The sequence below is a fragment of the Crinia signifera genome, chromosome 4, assembly GCF_055691185.1.
Source record: "Crinia signifera chromosome 4, ASM5569118v1, whole genome shotgun sequence".
Lineage (NCBI taxonomy): Eukaryota > Metazoa > Chordata > Amphibia > Anura > Myobatrachidae > Crinia > Crinia signifera.
The window spans coordinates 138,469,173-138,483,424 of record NC_139220.1 but is presented as its reverse complement, the minus strand read 5'-3'; the positions used below and the strand labels follow the sequence as shown (position 1 = coordinate 138,483,424).

Here is a 14,252-nt window from a genome sequence, read left to right as displayed (position 1 = left end):
TATAATCTAATTGCAGCAGCTGTCTTCCTCTTTGAACAGTAATCAGGTTTACAGACATAAAACATACTTTAAAATTGTGCTATTGATTGCAACAACATTTTCCAATGAAGGTAAGCCAACCAGCATATTCCCCTTTTAAAAGCGCATTCTGTACAGTATTACATAGTAGTGATACTGAGCACTCTAGGCAGCGAGTACATGACATGGGCAGTTTTTTCTTGAGGTGAGGAACTGAAGTGTAACAAGGATGCCACCTCCATCAAATGATACTAACTTTACAAGATCTATCCTATTGTTGATGGCAGCCCAATGAAGCAGAGTAACATTCTCTTTGTCAGGCTGTCGCACATCGTAGCCTGCTTCAACCAGTTCTCTGCAACGTTCGTATATTCCATACCTGGAGAGAGATATGCACATAGTTTTATCTGTAGTTATGCACATCACAGATAACACATTGACATTAATATTTCTGTAGGAAGAGGAGGCAACGTACGTCTGCGTTACTGGTATTAGGACATTTTACACCTTCAGAATACGGGAATTTTTGATTTTTTACATTACTCAATGCATCTTATGTTAAGCTGGCCACACACTAGAATGATCTCAGGCTTGAACGCACAATTTCGACAGGTTGTGCGATCAATTGTGTGCACATTGTGAGGAATATCAGTAGGGTTCCACAGGTTGAGAGGTCATACGTGCTGCAAGTATGATCCATTGGCTTTGCTTGAGGCTGTGAGCAGATCATATGTGCTTTTAAAGCACATATGATACCTCGTTCAATTGCTCCAACTACCTGCATACGATCAGGTCATTCTGATGTACGGCCAGCTTTAGTGCTCTGTGCAGGTTAGACAATTCAGATTTAACTCAGAGAAGCCACTAGCATGTATGTTATGTCATAATATTGACATTAAACTACACATTTCTAACTAAGGGTGCTCAAATTGGAGTGACGTGCATGTGCTGCCCGTGCTTTTTGAACTAGATTGCATCGCATCTAGTTCAAAATGCACAGTGCTTTAACCCATCACATGCATTTGAACTAGATGCCATGCAGTCCAATTCAAAACGCACAGAGTTCTCGATCAGTGTATGGGTGGCATTACACCTTTAAACCTACTAGGCAGAGCTATTTCCTTTAGATATGGTGCTTCACGAATGGAATAAAAGATGCATAAACTGTGAAACCAAATGATCCTCCTGATGAACAAACAACAACTGTCACCAGGCTTGTAGCTTTAGTATATGGAGGATTAGGAGTAATTTACTTCAAATGGAATCCGAAATAATGAAATATTATTCAGCACAATCATCCATCTGATCACAGCATTATGTTCTAAAGTGTTCGACCTTGTTAGCAGCTTCCTCATGGTATACAAACATATGAGCAAAAGCACCATATACTAACTTAAAATTAAAAGTAAAAAATATTCTGTTTACATGCTGGCAGCCACAAGAGGGCGCCCACTGGAGCTATTCAAATGTAGCTCCGTTCATGCATGTATGGCTGCCAATGCTGTCATTCTAACTTGCACCCCCATGGCACTTTTCACGCCGCACTCATTAGTTTGGTCGATTTGCCTGTCAAAACCGGACCTTAATGGGCGCAATATAAGTGATAAAAAAACACAATTTGAATACTGACATGTGAACTCCCGTCACAATAGATACGAGATCGGGTGTAATAAAACCTCACAAACCGGTCCAGCGTTTCTTACCACAAATAACATCTGTCAGAAATACTTACTGTGTGGCTTTGACAATATCCCATGTACTATAGTCATCCATGTGGCTTTTACGTCCCATGGCTTCAGTGCTGTACCCATGATTAAAATGACCCTGTGTCTTGATTTCCTATAGGAGACATCCAATATCATCACATTTTTATGCTAATTTGGGCACAATAAATAAAACAGATGGAAAAATAACATGAATTTCGGTACTTGTGTAGTTTCACGGCGCCAGCATGGCGCTGTGCTACTTCCGGGTTATATGCTCGCCACAAACTATGTTAAAAAAAGTAACTTAACTCCATGCCAACATGGATAGTTCATATCCCCACTATCCATGTTGGCATGGGAGTTGATTTTAAATAGCGAGCCACCGAGCCCGCAGCGTGGGCGAGCGAAGCGAGCCCTGCAAGGGGACTCAGACGCACGGCGCCATGAAACTACACAAGTACCTGAATTTCTTTATTAGGAACTTGTACTTCACTAATTAATAAACATGTCCCCATACCTCTTAACTTCACAAGATTGGTAATAGGGGTAGCCACGCACGGGTCTGAAAAGGGGGTGTGGTATATGCTAAGTATTTGCACATGCAAATTAGCAGCGATTAGGTCACGCCCCCCGTTTCCCCCCCCCCTTCTGAGACGCTGAATAGACAATGTGCGCATGCGCACAGCATTTACTCACTTCGACCATTTAAGCGATTTTCCCAGGGGGTGGATGACTTTCCATAGCAGGATGTTATGAAATCAGTCCATCCTGTCGCTCATCTGCTGGTAATAACAGCAGATGAGTGGCTGGCGATGACACGGGAGCACCCATCACCATACCACACAGATTTTTGGAAGGTATCCAAGGCGCTTGAAAACATTTAATTCAGGATGATGTACCCAAAAGAAGAAAGGAAAACAGCACAATAGTGTATTATTGTACAATAAAGTGACATCCCACTGTATTAATATAGATTCGTACCAAAAAGAGAAAACAGTGGATCCTTAGTGACGTACGTCGTCCATCACTTCATGCGAGATTGTCTACTAGTTTTGTAGACCAAGAGATTTGATACAAATATAGATTAATACAGTTGGATGTCACTTTAGTGTACAATAATACACTATTGTGCTGTTTTCCTTTCTTCCTTTGATTACATCATCCTGAATTGAAGGTTTTCAAGCGCTTTGGATACCTGCCAAAAATCTGTGTGGTATTGTATGTAAATCTGTTTGAAGTGGTACTAGGGCTGCTTTTATAGCGCACGATTATACTCTGGTATCTTTCTTTGTAGCACTCACCACCAGGCCGTACACACTGAGCTGCTTTCATCTCAAAAGCCACCCAAATTACAAAACCGACCTGCTTCCCACTCAAAATTGCCCAATGTGTATGGGCCTTTAGATTTGGGTGGGGGTGTGTTCAAACTGAAAACTAAGTTGCAGTGTATAAATAAAGCAGCCAGTATTTACTCTGCACATTACATTTGCCTTTCCTGCAGTGCAACATGGTTTTTAAATCTTACTAAAAAATGTGCTTTGCGATCCAAGTCTGAATACCCTCCTCCATGTTGCACCATGTTAAACACTAAAACGCTGAAAAAAAATAAAAAATAAAGGCAAAAACCCGCAAAATTCCCCAAGCCTAAAGTCACTTTATCTGTGCTGCACTAATCCTAACCCCCTATGTTCTATCAGATTGGGATGCCTGGCTGCATAGCCTCCGATAGCTGCAGCGCAGACTACTAAGGATGTACCGTACTATTCACTGTACACCCCCATAAAGAACTGGTTGGGTGGTGCAGGGGCCACATTACTGCCCTTTGCAGGGGAAAACACACTTTGTCTGGTCTCCAAAGCAACTGTAGTTTTATCATCACAGATAAAAAATAAAAGCATTTTTCTCAACAATTAACAGTAGTTTGCTTCCGTACCAGTAGTATCATTAGTGACAGAATATATTCACTCACAGAATTACAATCTCTCAGCTGTCACCTGTTTCCCAGTCCATTTTCTGTTTACAAAAAAAAAAAAAAAACATACCATATATACTCGAGAATAAGCCTACTTTTTCAGAACATTTTTTATGCTGAAAAGCCCCCCTCGGCTTATACGCGAGTGAGGGTCCCATTTGAGTCAATACGTTTTCCCAGTTTTTTGTTGTAAAATTAGGTGCCTCGGCTTATATTCGGGTCGACTTATACTCGAGTATATACGGTAATTTTTTATCTAAAACCCATATTAATTACTATTCCCAATCACTCGTAAATTATCCATCTAGTTTTGCCCTAGATCAGTGGTTCCCAACCTGGGGTACTAGTACCCCTGGGGGTACTTTGCAGATCAGTTGGGGGTACTTGAAAATATTGGTAATGGCGGAAGAAGAAAAAAAAAGTCTCCTGATGGTGTAAGAAATCTCCCATTGCCATGGGAGCAAACAATTTTGCATCACGTCTGGTTCCATCTGCAGCGTCATCAGCATCTCCCTTTTGCCTGACCAGCAATCCACTGGGAGCTAGCTGCGCTGCCCACAGACATCAGCGATCATCTGCCCTGCATTGACACGGTGTGTAGGAAACAGCAGCATTAATCCTCCAGGCGTTAGCGGTAACCCCAGAGACAGTACACAGCCAGAGGCCAGACACAGACTAAACCAATTCCAGACTGCACACTACTCCTCAATATAAGGACATTCATACTGCTCACTTCCACTCCACTCATAAGTACTGTGGATATTTCAAACTGAGCGGAGGGGTACTCATAAATGAAAAGCCTAATCAAGGGGTACGAGAGAGAAAAAAGGTTGGGAACCACTGCCCTAGATGGATAAAAAATAAAAAGTTCTTGCTAAAAGCAGTACTGGGTACAATACTACAGAGGACATGATAAGTAAATGGCACTAGATATGTGCAAGAAAAAAAATTGCTTGGCATTCACATTCAGTACCCGAGCTAGTACACAAACTTTTTTTCAGGTGTTGAAACCTTGTTTCATGGACAAATAAAATATATTTGTGTGTATTTCATGTGTTTGAACAACATAAATGCAAGATACATCATAGAAATACAAAAATATTCTAAAATACTGAATAATCAGTTATCCAAAATTCTTCTATTAGATAAACAGGGGGAAATTTACTAAGATGGGAATAAGACTTCACATGTGATGTTGCTAAGGGCAACCAATCAGAATCTACTTATTTATTTAGCACCCTCTAGAACTGGGGTAGCCAACCCTAGTCCTCAAGAGCTACCAACAGTGCATGTTTTGCAGGTCTCCTCACAGAATCACAAGTGAGCTAATTAGCTCCATCTGTGTATCTTTTAAAATGTGTCAGTGATTAATGAGTGCAGCTGTGCAGCAGCTAGGTTGTCTGGAAAATGTGAACTGTTGGTAGCTCCCGAGGGCTAGGGTTGGCTCTAGAACAGTGGTCTCCAACCTTTTTTGGGTCGGGAGCTACTCGCGACAAAATAAACCGCCCGAAGAGCTACTAAAGTAAAAAAAAAAAAAAATTTAAAATCTGCATAATATCCCAAAAAATGCCCTTTACACATAATGTCACAAACTGTAATGCCCCTGACACATTATGCCACACACTGCAATGCCCCAAAACATACCTCCCAACACTGGAGAAGTCATCTGCGTGTACCGAAGGCATGCCCCAAAAATTAGAAGGTTCAGCTACTACCGTGGAACTCCTGCGAGGCTACATCCCCCATTTTTTCCGCAATGGGGGCATAGTCAGCTCTCTAAGAGCTGTAGCCACATGGGGTGCGGCCATGGAAAATGGGGGTGTGATACACGTATGCCCGCAATAGTGCAGTGCCAGATACACATGACCACAATAGTGCAGTCCGTGATACCCATTATAAATATGCCCCACACCGTGATGCTCCATTATGCATATGCCACATTGTGAAGCTCCATTATACAAATGCCCCCACAGCGTGATGCTCCATTCTACATATGCCACACACACACACACGATGCCCATTATACATATGCCCAACAACGTGATACTCCGTTATACAAATGCCCCACAGCGTGATACTCCATTAAACATAGGCCACACCGTGATGCTCCATTAATCATATGCCCTACACCGTGATGCCAATTATGCCTATGACCCACAACGTGAAGCTCCTTTATACATATGCCCCACACCTTGATGCTCATTAAACATGTGCAACACAAATGATGCCCATTACACATATTGCACACAATGTCCCACAGTAAGGCTTCTAATAAAAAAATGTAAATTACCTGCTTGCTGTCAGGGGTTCATTTTTGTTGCCAGGGGTTAATGCTCATTGACAAGGGGGTCACTGCTTGCCCCCTCCACTATGCCCGTCTTCACATGGGCATAGTGGGCAGTTGCACCATAATAAATTTCTCCATAATAAACTTTTCGCTGCTGGCTGCTGCAGCATCGGAGCTCAGCTCCATCATCCCCCTGCTGGCTTATGGAGTCCGTTCGTTCTTCCCCCACACCATGCTAGAAGTCATATTTGACAGGAAACACAGCGCTGCAGCATTACCCGGAAGTGCCGGGAGCGCTTAGCGCGGTGCTCCCTGTCAGATGCTAGAGGTCAAATATGACTTCTAGCGCCTGCTGTCTCCTCTGGTCCCTGTAACAAGGACTACAGCGGGGGAAGGTGACGGCGGCTGTAGCGGGGCAAGGCGGCGACTATAGTGGCGCAAGGTGGCAGCTATAGCGGCGCAAGCCAGCGGCAACAGCGGGCGGGCGGACCGGGCAGACAGCAGTGGTCGAGCCACCCGTTTCGCTCAGATGAGCTACCGGTAGCTCGCGAGCGACGGGTTGACGACAACTGCTCTAGAAGATAGTAGAAAGGATCTGATTGGTTGCCCATAACAACATCACATGTGAAGTCTTATTCCCATCTTGGTAAATTTTTCCCACAGGGTCTAGATCAGCGGTAGCCAACCCTAGCCCTCGAGAGCTACCAACAGTTCACATTTTCCAGACAACCTAGCTGCTGCACAGCTGCACTGACACATTTTAAAAGATACACAGATGGAGCTAATTAGCTCACCTGTGATTCTGTGAGGAGACCTGCAAAACATGCACTGGTGGTAGCTCTCGAGGACTAGGGTTGGCTACCCCTGATCTAGCATGTACGTAAGAGGCACTAATGTGGCATAATATGTAATGGGAATCACGGTGTGGCATTATGTGTAATGGAAATTATAGTGTATGGCATGATGTGCAATGCGTAGTGTTCATTCTGGCACCCGCTATCTTTGAAAACCCATGCAGTTCCTGTACCCTGCCTGGGGTGTTGCGGTCTGCTGTGGTGTTTGTAGCACAGGTCTGGTTTGCATATCAGTGCTGATATACAGACCACACTGTGCTAGAAGCACTACTATAATGGGCATTATGGTATGTGGCATAATGGGCATCATGGTGTGTGGCATCATGTGTACTGGGCACTGCACGGTGCAAAATCAAGAATAGACTTTTATCAAAGTTTTTTTTTTTTTTTTTTAAACCATGATAAAAGGTGGGTCAAGGGGCGGCCCACTGTGGGAATCTCTCAACACAAAGGTAGTAACAATAATTTTATCATGGCAGTTGCGTATACATTGCTGGCGTAGGTGAATGGATTTTTTTCCTACGTGCACGCCTGCAAATAAAATCGTAGCTAGTGTGTATGGGCCTTAACTTTCCACTGATACTGTTGTTTTCATCTGCTAAATCAGGGGTGGCCAACCTGTCCTCAAGATTTACCAACAGGTTATGTTTTTTCAGGCAACCTGTAGATCTACCCAATTTTCCAGCCCATCCGAGAAAGAACCAAGAACCAAAAACACTGAAATGTACCTGACATTTACTGAAAAATCGTTCATTGTGTGAACACACAGAACAATTTGATACACCACAAGAGATTGGTCTATGATCTTCCTGCATGCATGTAAGATCATAGACCAATCTTAATGATTGGCGGGTGCGCGCATTGTTAACGATATATATAAAACAATTTGAATGATTGGTCAGTCCGATCGATCAGGAACATCTTCCTTCAAATCATTCGGTGTGTAGGCAGATACCAGCCAATTCCACTGGTAAGGAAGATTGGGCAAGACACTTCCACATGAATGGGCCTCTAGTGTGACAATAAAGGTTGAGTATCCCTTATATAAAATGCTCGGGATCAGAAGAATTTTGGATAACGGCTTATTCTGTATTTTAGAATATTTTTTGTATTTCAAAGATATATCTTGAGGTTTCTTGAATTTATATTGTATAAGCACATCAAACACATGAAATACACACAAATATATATTTTATATGTGCATAAACCAAGGTTATGAAACAAAGTTTGTGTACCATCTCAGGCACTGACTTTGAATGCCAAGCAATCATGTCCTTGCACATATTTAGTGCCAGTTATATGTTATTTCCCCAGTAGTTACAGATGTAGCCAGCAGGTTTTTAGCAAAAAATAAAATATATAATAAAATTACATTTTGGAGACTATGTTTTTGGAATAATTTGGATAAGGGATACTCAAACTGTATCATCAAGCACAACATAACTTAAATACAGACCATAGTTGTGCTGGATATACAGTTCAATTATCACCCCACTTAACTGATAAACAGCTGATTGCTCAATTATTGGCCCAGAGTCTGAAAGATGCAATAACTGATACTCCCATTTCAATTATCAAACATGGGAGGTTATTCTGGTTGGTGCGTACATTTCCGAAATCTTACGGAGCGGTCCGCACGCCACGCTGTGCGGACAATGTCCGAAGAAACGCCCACCGGACCTCCGCATACGGACGGACTCACACTAGAAGAACAGGGTGTGTTTACGGACGACATCCAAACCTTGCGTGTGCGGTGGACACACACATATTCTGCACGGTCTTACAGCGTTTGTACGGTCTTACCGCGTCAGAACGGACGGGAACCTGCCTTCCAGCATATATTTGTGTGTTTAGTAATGGTCCATTTAAGCTGCAATGGTTCCAATTGAAGCAATGACAAGAGTGTAATTAATGAGTAATGAGTAAAGGAGTGGATTGTATTGTGTTCAGCTGACATTGGTTGAGGTGCGCCCGTACTGATTGGGCGTTCCGAATGCCTAGTGCATGACCGAGTGGTGTCCGCAAAGCAATACTTGCTTATGAAGACCGCATATTTCCTGCCTTTTTGTTCGTGTGCATTCGGTGTGCTGTCCGAATGTACGCGTACCAGAATTAGTGCACTCCCTCGTGTACGCCCATGTTTATGCCCAGTTTAGCCCACTTTGAAACTACGCCCCTGTGTACTTCCGAATGACGCCCTTAATACGCCCATATCTCCCGAGTGATTGCGGTGCACATTTCTGTACGGTATTAGTGAGAACAAGTACGGAGACCTTGCGTGGCACATGCGCATAGCGTTGCCCACGCATGCGCAGACGGCTAAAAAACGCCATCCGAAAGAGTTCGGGAAAGTACGCACAGACCAGAATAAGGCCCATGGTGACAGACTGAAAGCACCCAATATCAGAATATCAGTTTTATTGGCCAGGCAATCCTCTGAGATGCGTCTCCTATAACATATACACCTAATCAGTGAGGAGGGCAAATTTTATATTTTAAGGGCAAAAGTGTGTGAAACATTGCTACAACTACAATTTCTATAGAGATACATCACATCAAAAATTAGACCATTCTAAATTAAAATATGCCCTCCTCACTGATTAGGTAAAGGGTGCTAGAATAATGAGAATTTTGGGAATTTCCCCATAGAAAGCAGGCCAGCCTTGGCGATTGGAAAGAATGAATGGGAGGCAGGGCCATAATCACTTGCTACTAGGACCTCCATTACTTTACTATAGACATAAATAATTTACTGAGGAACCGGTGTTATTTTCATTTACTGCATGAAATTAGTCATGGGGTACAGATACTATACAAACACAAGAGTACTAACAAGACTATAATTGCCATTAGTGCATGCATTGGTGCCTGCATGTAGGTATAACTCCAGGTAACTAGAGCTAGCATTTGTAGTCCCTTCTAAAAAGCAATTAGCAAGTACAAAATATAAAATAAACAGTAAGTCACCAAGTACAGAATTTAGTGGGACAACGTACAGTCTGTGAGAACACTGAGGGATAGGCAGACACCACTGATCTACTCTGTATTTCTGATCTAAGCACTGAAAAGTACTTACCAAAATGGTTAGAAAAACAGGTCTGCACTGCTATGTCACACTAATAGGGAGGGGTTGATGAGATGTGGTATTGATAGTAAGTTGGACATATTCAATGAGGAGTGGGAAAAGCAGTGAGTGGGAGGGATCTAATGAGGAGTGGGAGCGATCTAATGGGGAGTGGGACAAACGGTGAGTGGGAGCGATCTAATGGGGAGTGGGAGCGATCTAATGGGGAGTGGGACAAACGGTGAGTGGGAGCGATCTAATGGGGAGTGGGACAAACGGTGAGTGGGAGCGATCTAATGAGGAGTGGGACAATTCTAATGAGGTGTGAAAATTGGTGCTGCCGATATAACTGGCTGTCCGTCATGGACACTGAAACAGATTGACAGCTGGGGTAAGAAAAGTGCCAGGTGATGCACCTGTGACAAAGTCCATGGGGAGAACTTTGTCACAGAGTTGTGCCTGGCTTGACTTTTCACGGAATTCTTCTGGAATGGCTGCTCAACCTATAATAAAATATACATGCCTAGCTCCTGCTACAAAGTCACGATTTTTAACCAGTTGTACCGTTTCATTTTCATAAAAATAAAAAATAAAGGGAACTGTAAGGTTAATGGGAAGCAAAACCATGAACGGTACAATATACAGATAGGATTAGTAAAACCTTTCTACGAGAGAATCATTACCTATATTTCTTTATATTGGATTTATAAAACAAAGTTAATAGTTACCATGCAGTTGTGATTTGGAATATTGGACAACACGCATTCCAACTTCAATCCTCAAGTCTACCTTCAACCACAGCTCTTTAAACTAACAAATAATGCACATGACTAAACCACAGCACAGTACGGACATTCTAAAAGTTTTTGTAAATAATTTGTAAAGCCCCATACACACCAAGCAGCATTTTAAAACATATTGCCCAGAAGCACTGTATGCTCAATATCTCACTCACATCGATAATGACCCCCCCCCCCATATCAGCTATACATGAAGGTACATTTTGGCTACTTAATCAATGACATTTAGAGCACGTGACATCACTGAACAAGATCGGTAACTGATTATAGTTCAGTACTGTATGTACGCACTATCTAGTTTGACATATAACGTTTTTTAATAATATGAAATAGTTAAGCAGCAAATACCATACTGTGTATGGTTAGCATTATGCTATGCTGAGAGCTCTCCTTTCTTTACAGAGAGATGGGCTCTTCCTAAGGGGCAGATGGTGAGGATGTAGTGACTGATGCTGGGCAGCGGCAATAAGGACATGTTGGGACAACAACAACAGCAGCAGCAGCAGCAGCTGCTGCTGACTCCCCCTCCCACCATGATGCTCTCTCTGGAGGAGATGTAGCAAAGCTTGGAGAGATAATGTACCAAATGGCTCTCTTTTCGCAAACAAAAGCTGTAACATGGCAGCTAGGAGCCGACTGGCTACTTCTGTATCACTCTCCACCTTATCACCCTCCAAACATTGATACATCTACCCCTCGGTCACCCGGTTCCCGGCCAACCAGCTGCCCGGGCTACACCAGCCTCCCTCTCTGGTACTGCCATAGTCCAGCCAGGGCAATCCCAGGGAGCGACCCCCCTCCCTCCGCCAAAGTGTCAACACTGCAGCCGCTAGCTGTGAGATACAGGCCGGCCTCCCATCACGGAGCCTGGCAGGGCAGCAGTGTAAGGGGCACTATGGCAGAGCAGGCACGGTGCCGGTAGCGAAGAGGTGGTACACTCGGTGTCCCTGGGTCAATACAGGCCGCGATGCTGCACCTGCACCTCCCCGAGCATCCTCAGCACCAGCCGGCACCACACCCCTCCAACAGGGCAGGGTCTAGCCCGCCGACCGCACACCCTGCCCGGGCTCTCCGGAGCCGGGATACATGCAGGACTCACCTCTGGGTGCAGTATAGGGACGCAGCCAGCGTCTTTCTCATATTCCTCCATAGTGTCCGCCATCTTGGTGTTAGAGTCCCCGCTGCATGCTGGGTAATGAGAAGCAGGAGGGGAGGGGACGCCCCGCATCACACAGTGCTAATGCTCCTGCTGCTAGTAGTGGTGTAGACGATGATGATGATGATGATGATGATGCTGCCCCCAAGAGATGGTCACAACCCCACAAACCATATTTTTCCCCCAGCTATAAACTTATGCCGTTGTTGCGGGGATACTTAACATTTGTATTTAACCACCTGTAACATGGTAGTTAGGAGCAGACTGTGACTTTATCTCTCTCCAAGGCTTATAGACTCCCAAGAAAGTAATGCTAGGAGGTACACACTATGGAATGCATACCTCCCAATTGTCCTGCTTTTCGCAGACCGTCCCATTTTTTTTGGGATGGTCCACTCCTGCGTCCCAGACAGGGCCTGCAACATACCTCCCAACAGGGGCTGGCTGGCAACTTTTAGCCTAGGGGGCAAGTCCAGAGCACCGGCCCATACCCCCACCTCACCGGAAGACTGAATGCTTGTGCGCGCCGGAGGCGCGCTGGAAAATTAGGCGTGTGGCCTATCATAAGGGGGCGTGGCCTGTACCTTGATTGTATTGTGTACCTGCAGATTGCACATTGTGATGCTAATTACACATTATGCCGCACACCTTGATGCCCATTGCACCCCATACTGTGATGACAATTACCCAATGCTCCCCACACCGTAATGCCCATTACGCTCCATACCATGATGCCCATTTGCAGCGTACAATGTGATGTCCAGACTGCCAGATTTGCCCCCACAGTGCCAGATATTCCGCCACAGTGCCAAATACACATATGCCCCCACAGTGCCAGAGACACATATGCCCCCACAGTGCCAGATATTCCCCCCACTGTGCCAAATACACATATGCCCCCACAGTGCCAGAGACACATATGCCCCCACAGTGACAGATATGCCCCCACAGTGACAGATACAAATATGCCCCCACAGTGCCAGATATGCCCCCACAGTGCCAAATACACATAGGCCCCCACAGTGCCAGATATTCCCCCACAGCGCCAAATACACATATGCCCCCACGTGCCAGATAATCCCCCACACTGCCAAATACACATATGCCCCCACAGTGCCAGAAATGACCCCACAGTGCCAGAAACACATATGCCCCACAGTGCCAGAATTTCCCACCAGCAACTCACCATTGTTGCTGTCTCTCCCTCTGCTGCTGCTGGGCGGGGGGGGGGAGGGGGGAGGGAGCAGGGCCGGTGTAAAAACATGTGGCCCTCCCAGCTTCCCCCTGGGAGGGTGGGCAAGTCCCCTGCTTTCCCTGGAGGTCCTCTGCACCCTCCCCTTTGTCACCCACAACAGAGTACAAGGAGGAGGGGGCAGCAATTTAGGAAAGTAGGTCTCAAGGGAAAGTATAGAGGTGAGGTCTTACAAGTTCCACAGCCACTTCCTGCATTAAGTACACCAAGGATCCTCATAGGCATCCTTGATTTTATGATTTGTAGACTTGGTGGCGCCCCTCAGATCCCGGTGCCCTAGGCAGCTGCCTAAAGCTGTCTAATGGTAGAGCCGGCCCTGGGAGGGAGGGGTCCTACAGCCCTCCTGCTCCCCCGGGCCGCTTAGCCAGTCACTGGCTGTGAGCCGCGCTGGATCACCATCCACCTCCTCCAGGCAGCCCTCCTGCGCTGGCCGCGGCTTCCAGAACACGGCCGCGGCTACAGGAAAATGGCCGCCTGGAGGAGGTGGATGGTGATCCAGTGCGGCCCGCAGCCAGTGACTGGCTAAGCGTCCCGGGGGGCACATGGCACCCTGCCCCCCAGCCCTGCCCTTCCTCCCAACATGACCCTCTCCAGGAGGGAAAGAAGTAGGGTTGCCACCTCACTCACTATCAATTTCTGGAGATACCCCCACCACTCACCCTAATGCGCGTGCCGTAGAAGTCAGCATGGTCTCATAAAGTCTGAGGGACCTATTCTAAAAGTGGGGTGTGGTCTCTGTAAATGTCAGTTTGAAATGATAAAGACAGTTTTCCCATTTAACCCTAAGCCGGCAGAACTAGGAGGGTGGGCAGTGGGTGCATCTGCCAGGCACAGGGGCGTAACTAGAACACTCTGGGCCTCAACCCTTCCTTTTTTTCCCTGTGCGCCTGGTGAGGTGACCCCCCCCCCACACCCGGAACTTGCCCGCAACAACGAGCAGCGGCAGTGCCGCAGTGAGAGGCTGTGGAGGCTTTTCCAGTCACCCCGGAATCCGGGAGACCGGAAAAACCTCCTAGAGGGTTGCCACCGATTCCTGGAGATTCCTGGAAATCCTAGACACAACTAGAAACCCTAGACACAATGCTCTGTTTCTGGAATTTCCTTTTAATGTATCATTACCATCACCTGTTTTCGACGCTGCCG

The 14,252-nt window shown here is 45.5% G+C and overlaps 1 protein-coding gene across 1 annotated transcript in view; it reads right to left on the bottom strand.

Annotated features, from left to right (window-relative positions):
* Nucleotides 1-11,944, bottom strand: part of ZDHHC17 (zDHHC palmitoyltransferase 17) — a 63,199-nt gene extending 51,255 nt beyond the window's left edge. Inside the window, exons 1-3 of the mRNA XM_083182591.1 lie at nucleotides 11,801-11,944; nucleotides 1,751-1,857; nucleotides 275-397 (exon numbers count right to left, since the gene is read on the bottom strand). Of these exons, the coding sequence (XP_083038717.1) occupies nucleotides 275-397; nucleotides 1,751-1,857; nucleotides 11,801-11,929 (359 nt within the window). The 5' untranslated portion in view covers nucleotides 11,930-11,944. The remainder of the gene's footprint in view (nucleotides 1-274; nucleotides 398-1,750; nucleotides 1,858-11,800) is intronic.
* Between the last annotated feature and the right edge of the window lie 2,308 nt (nucleotides 11,945-14,252).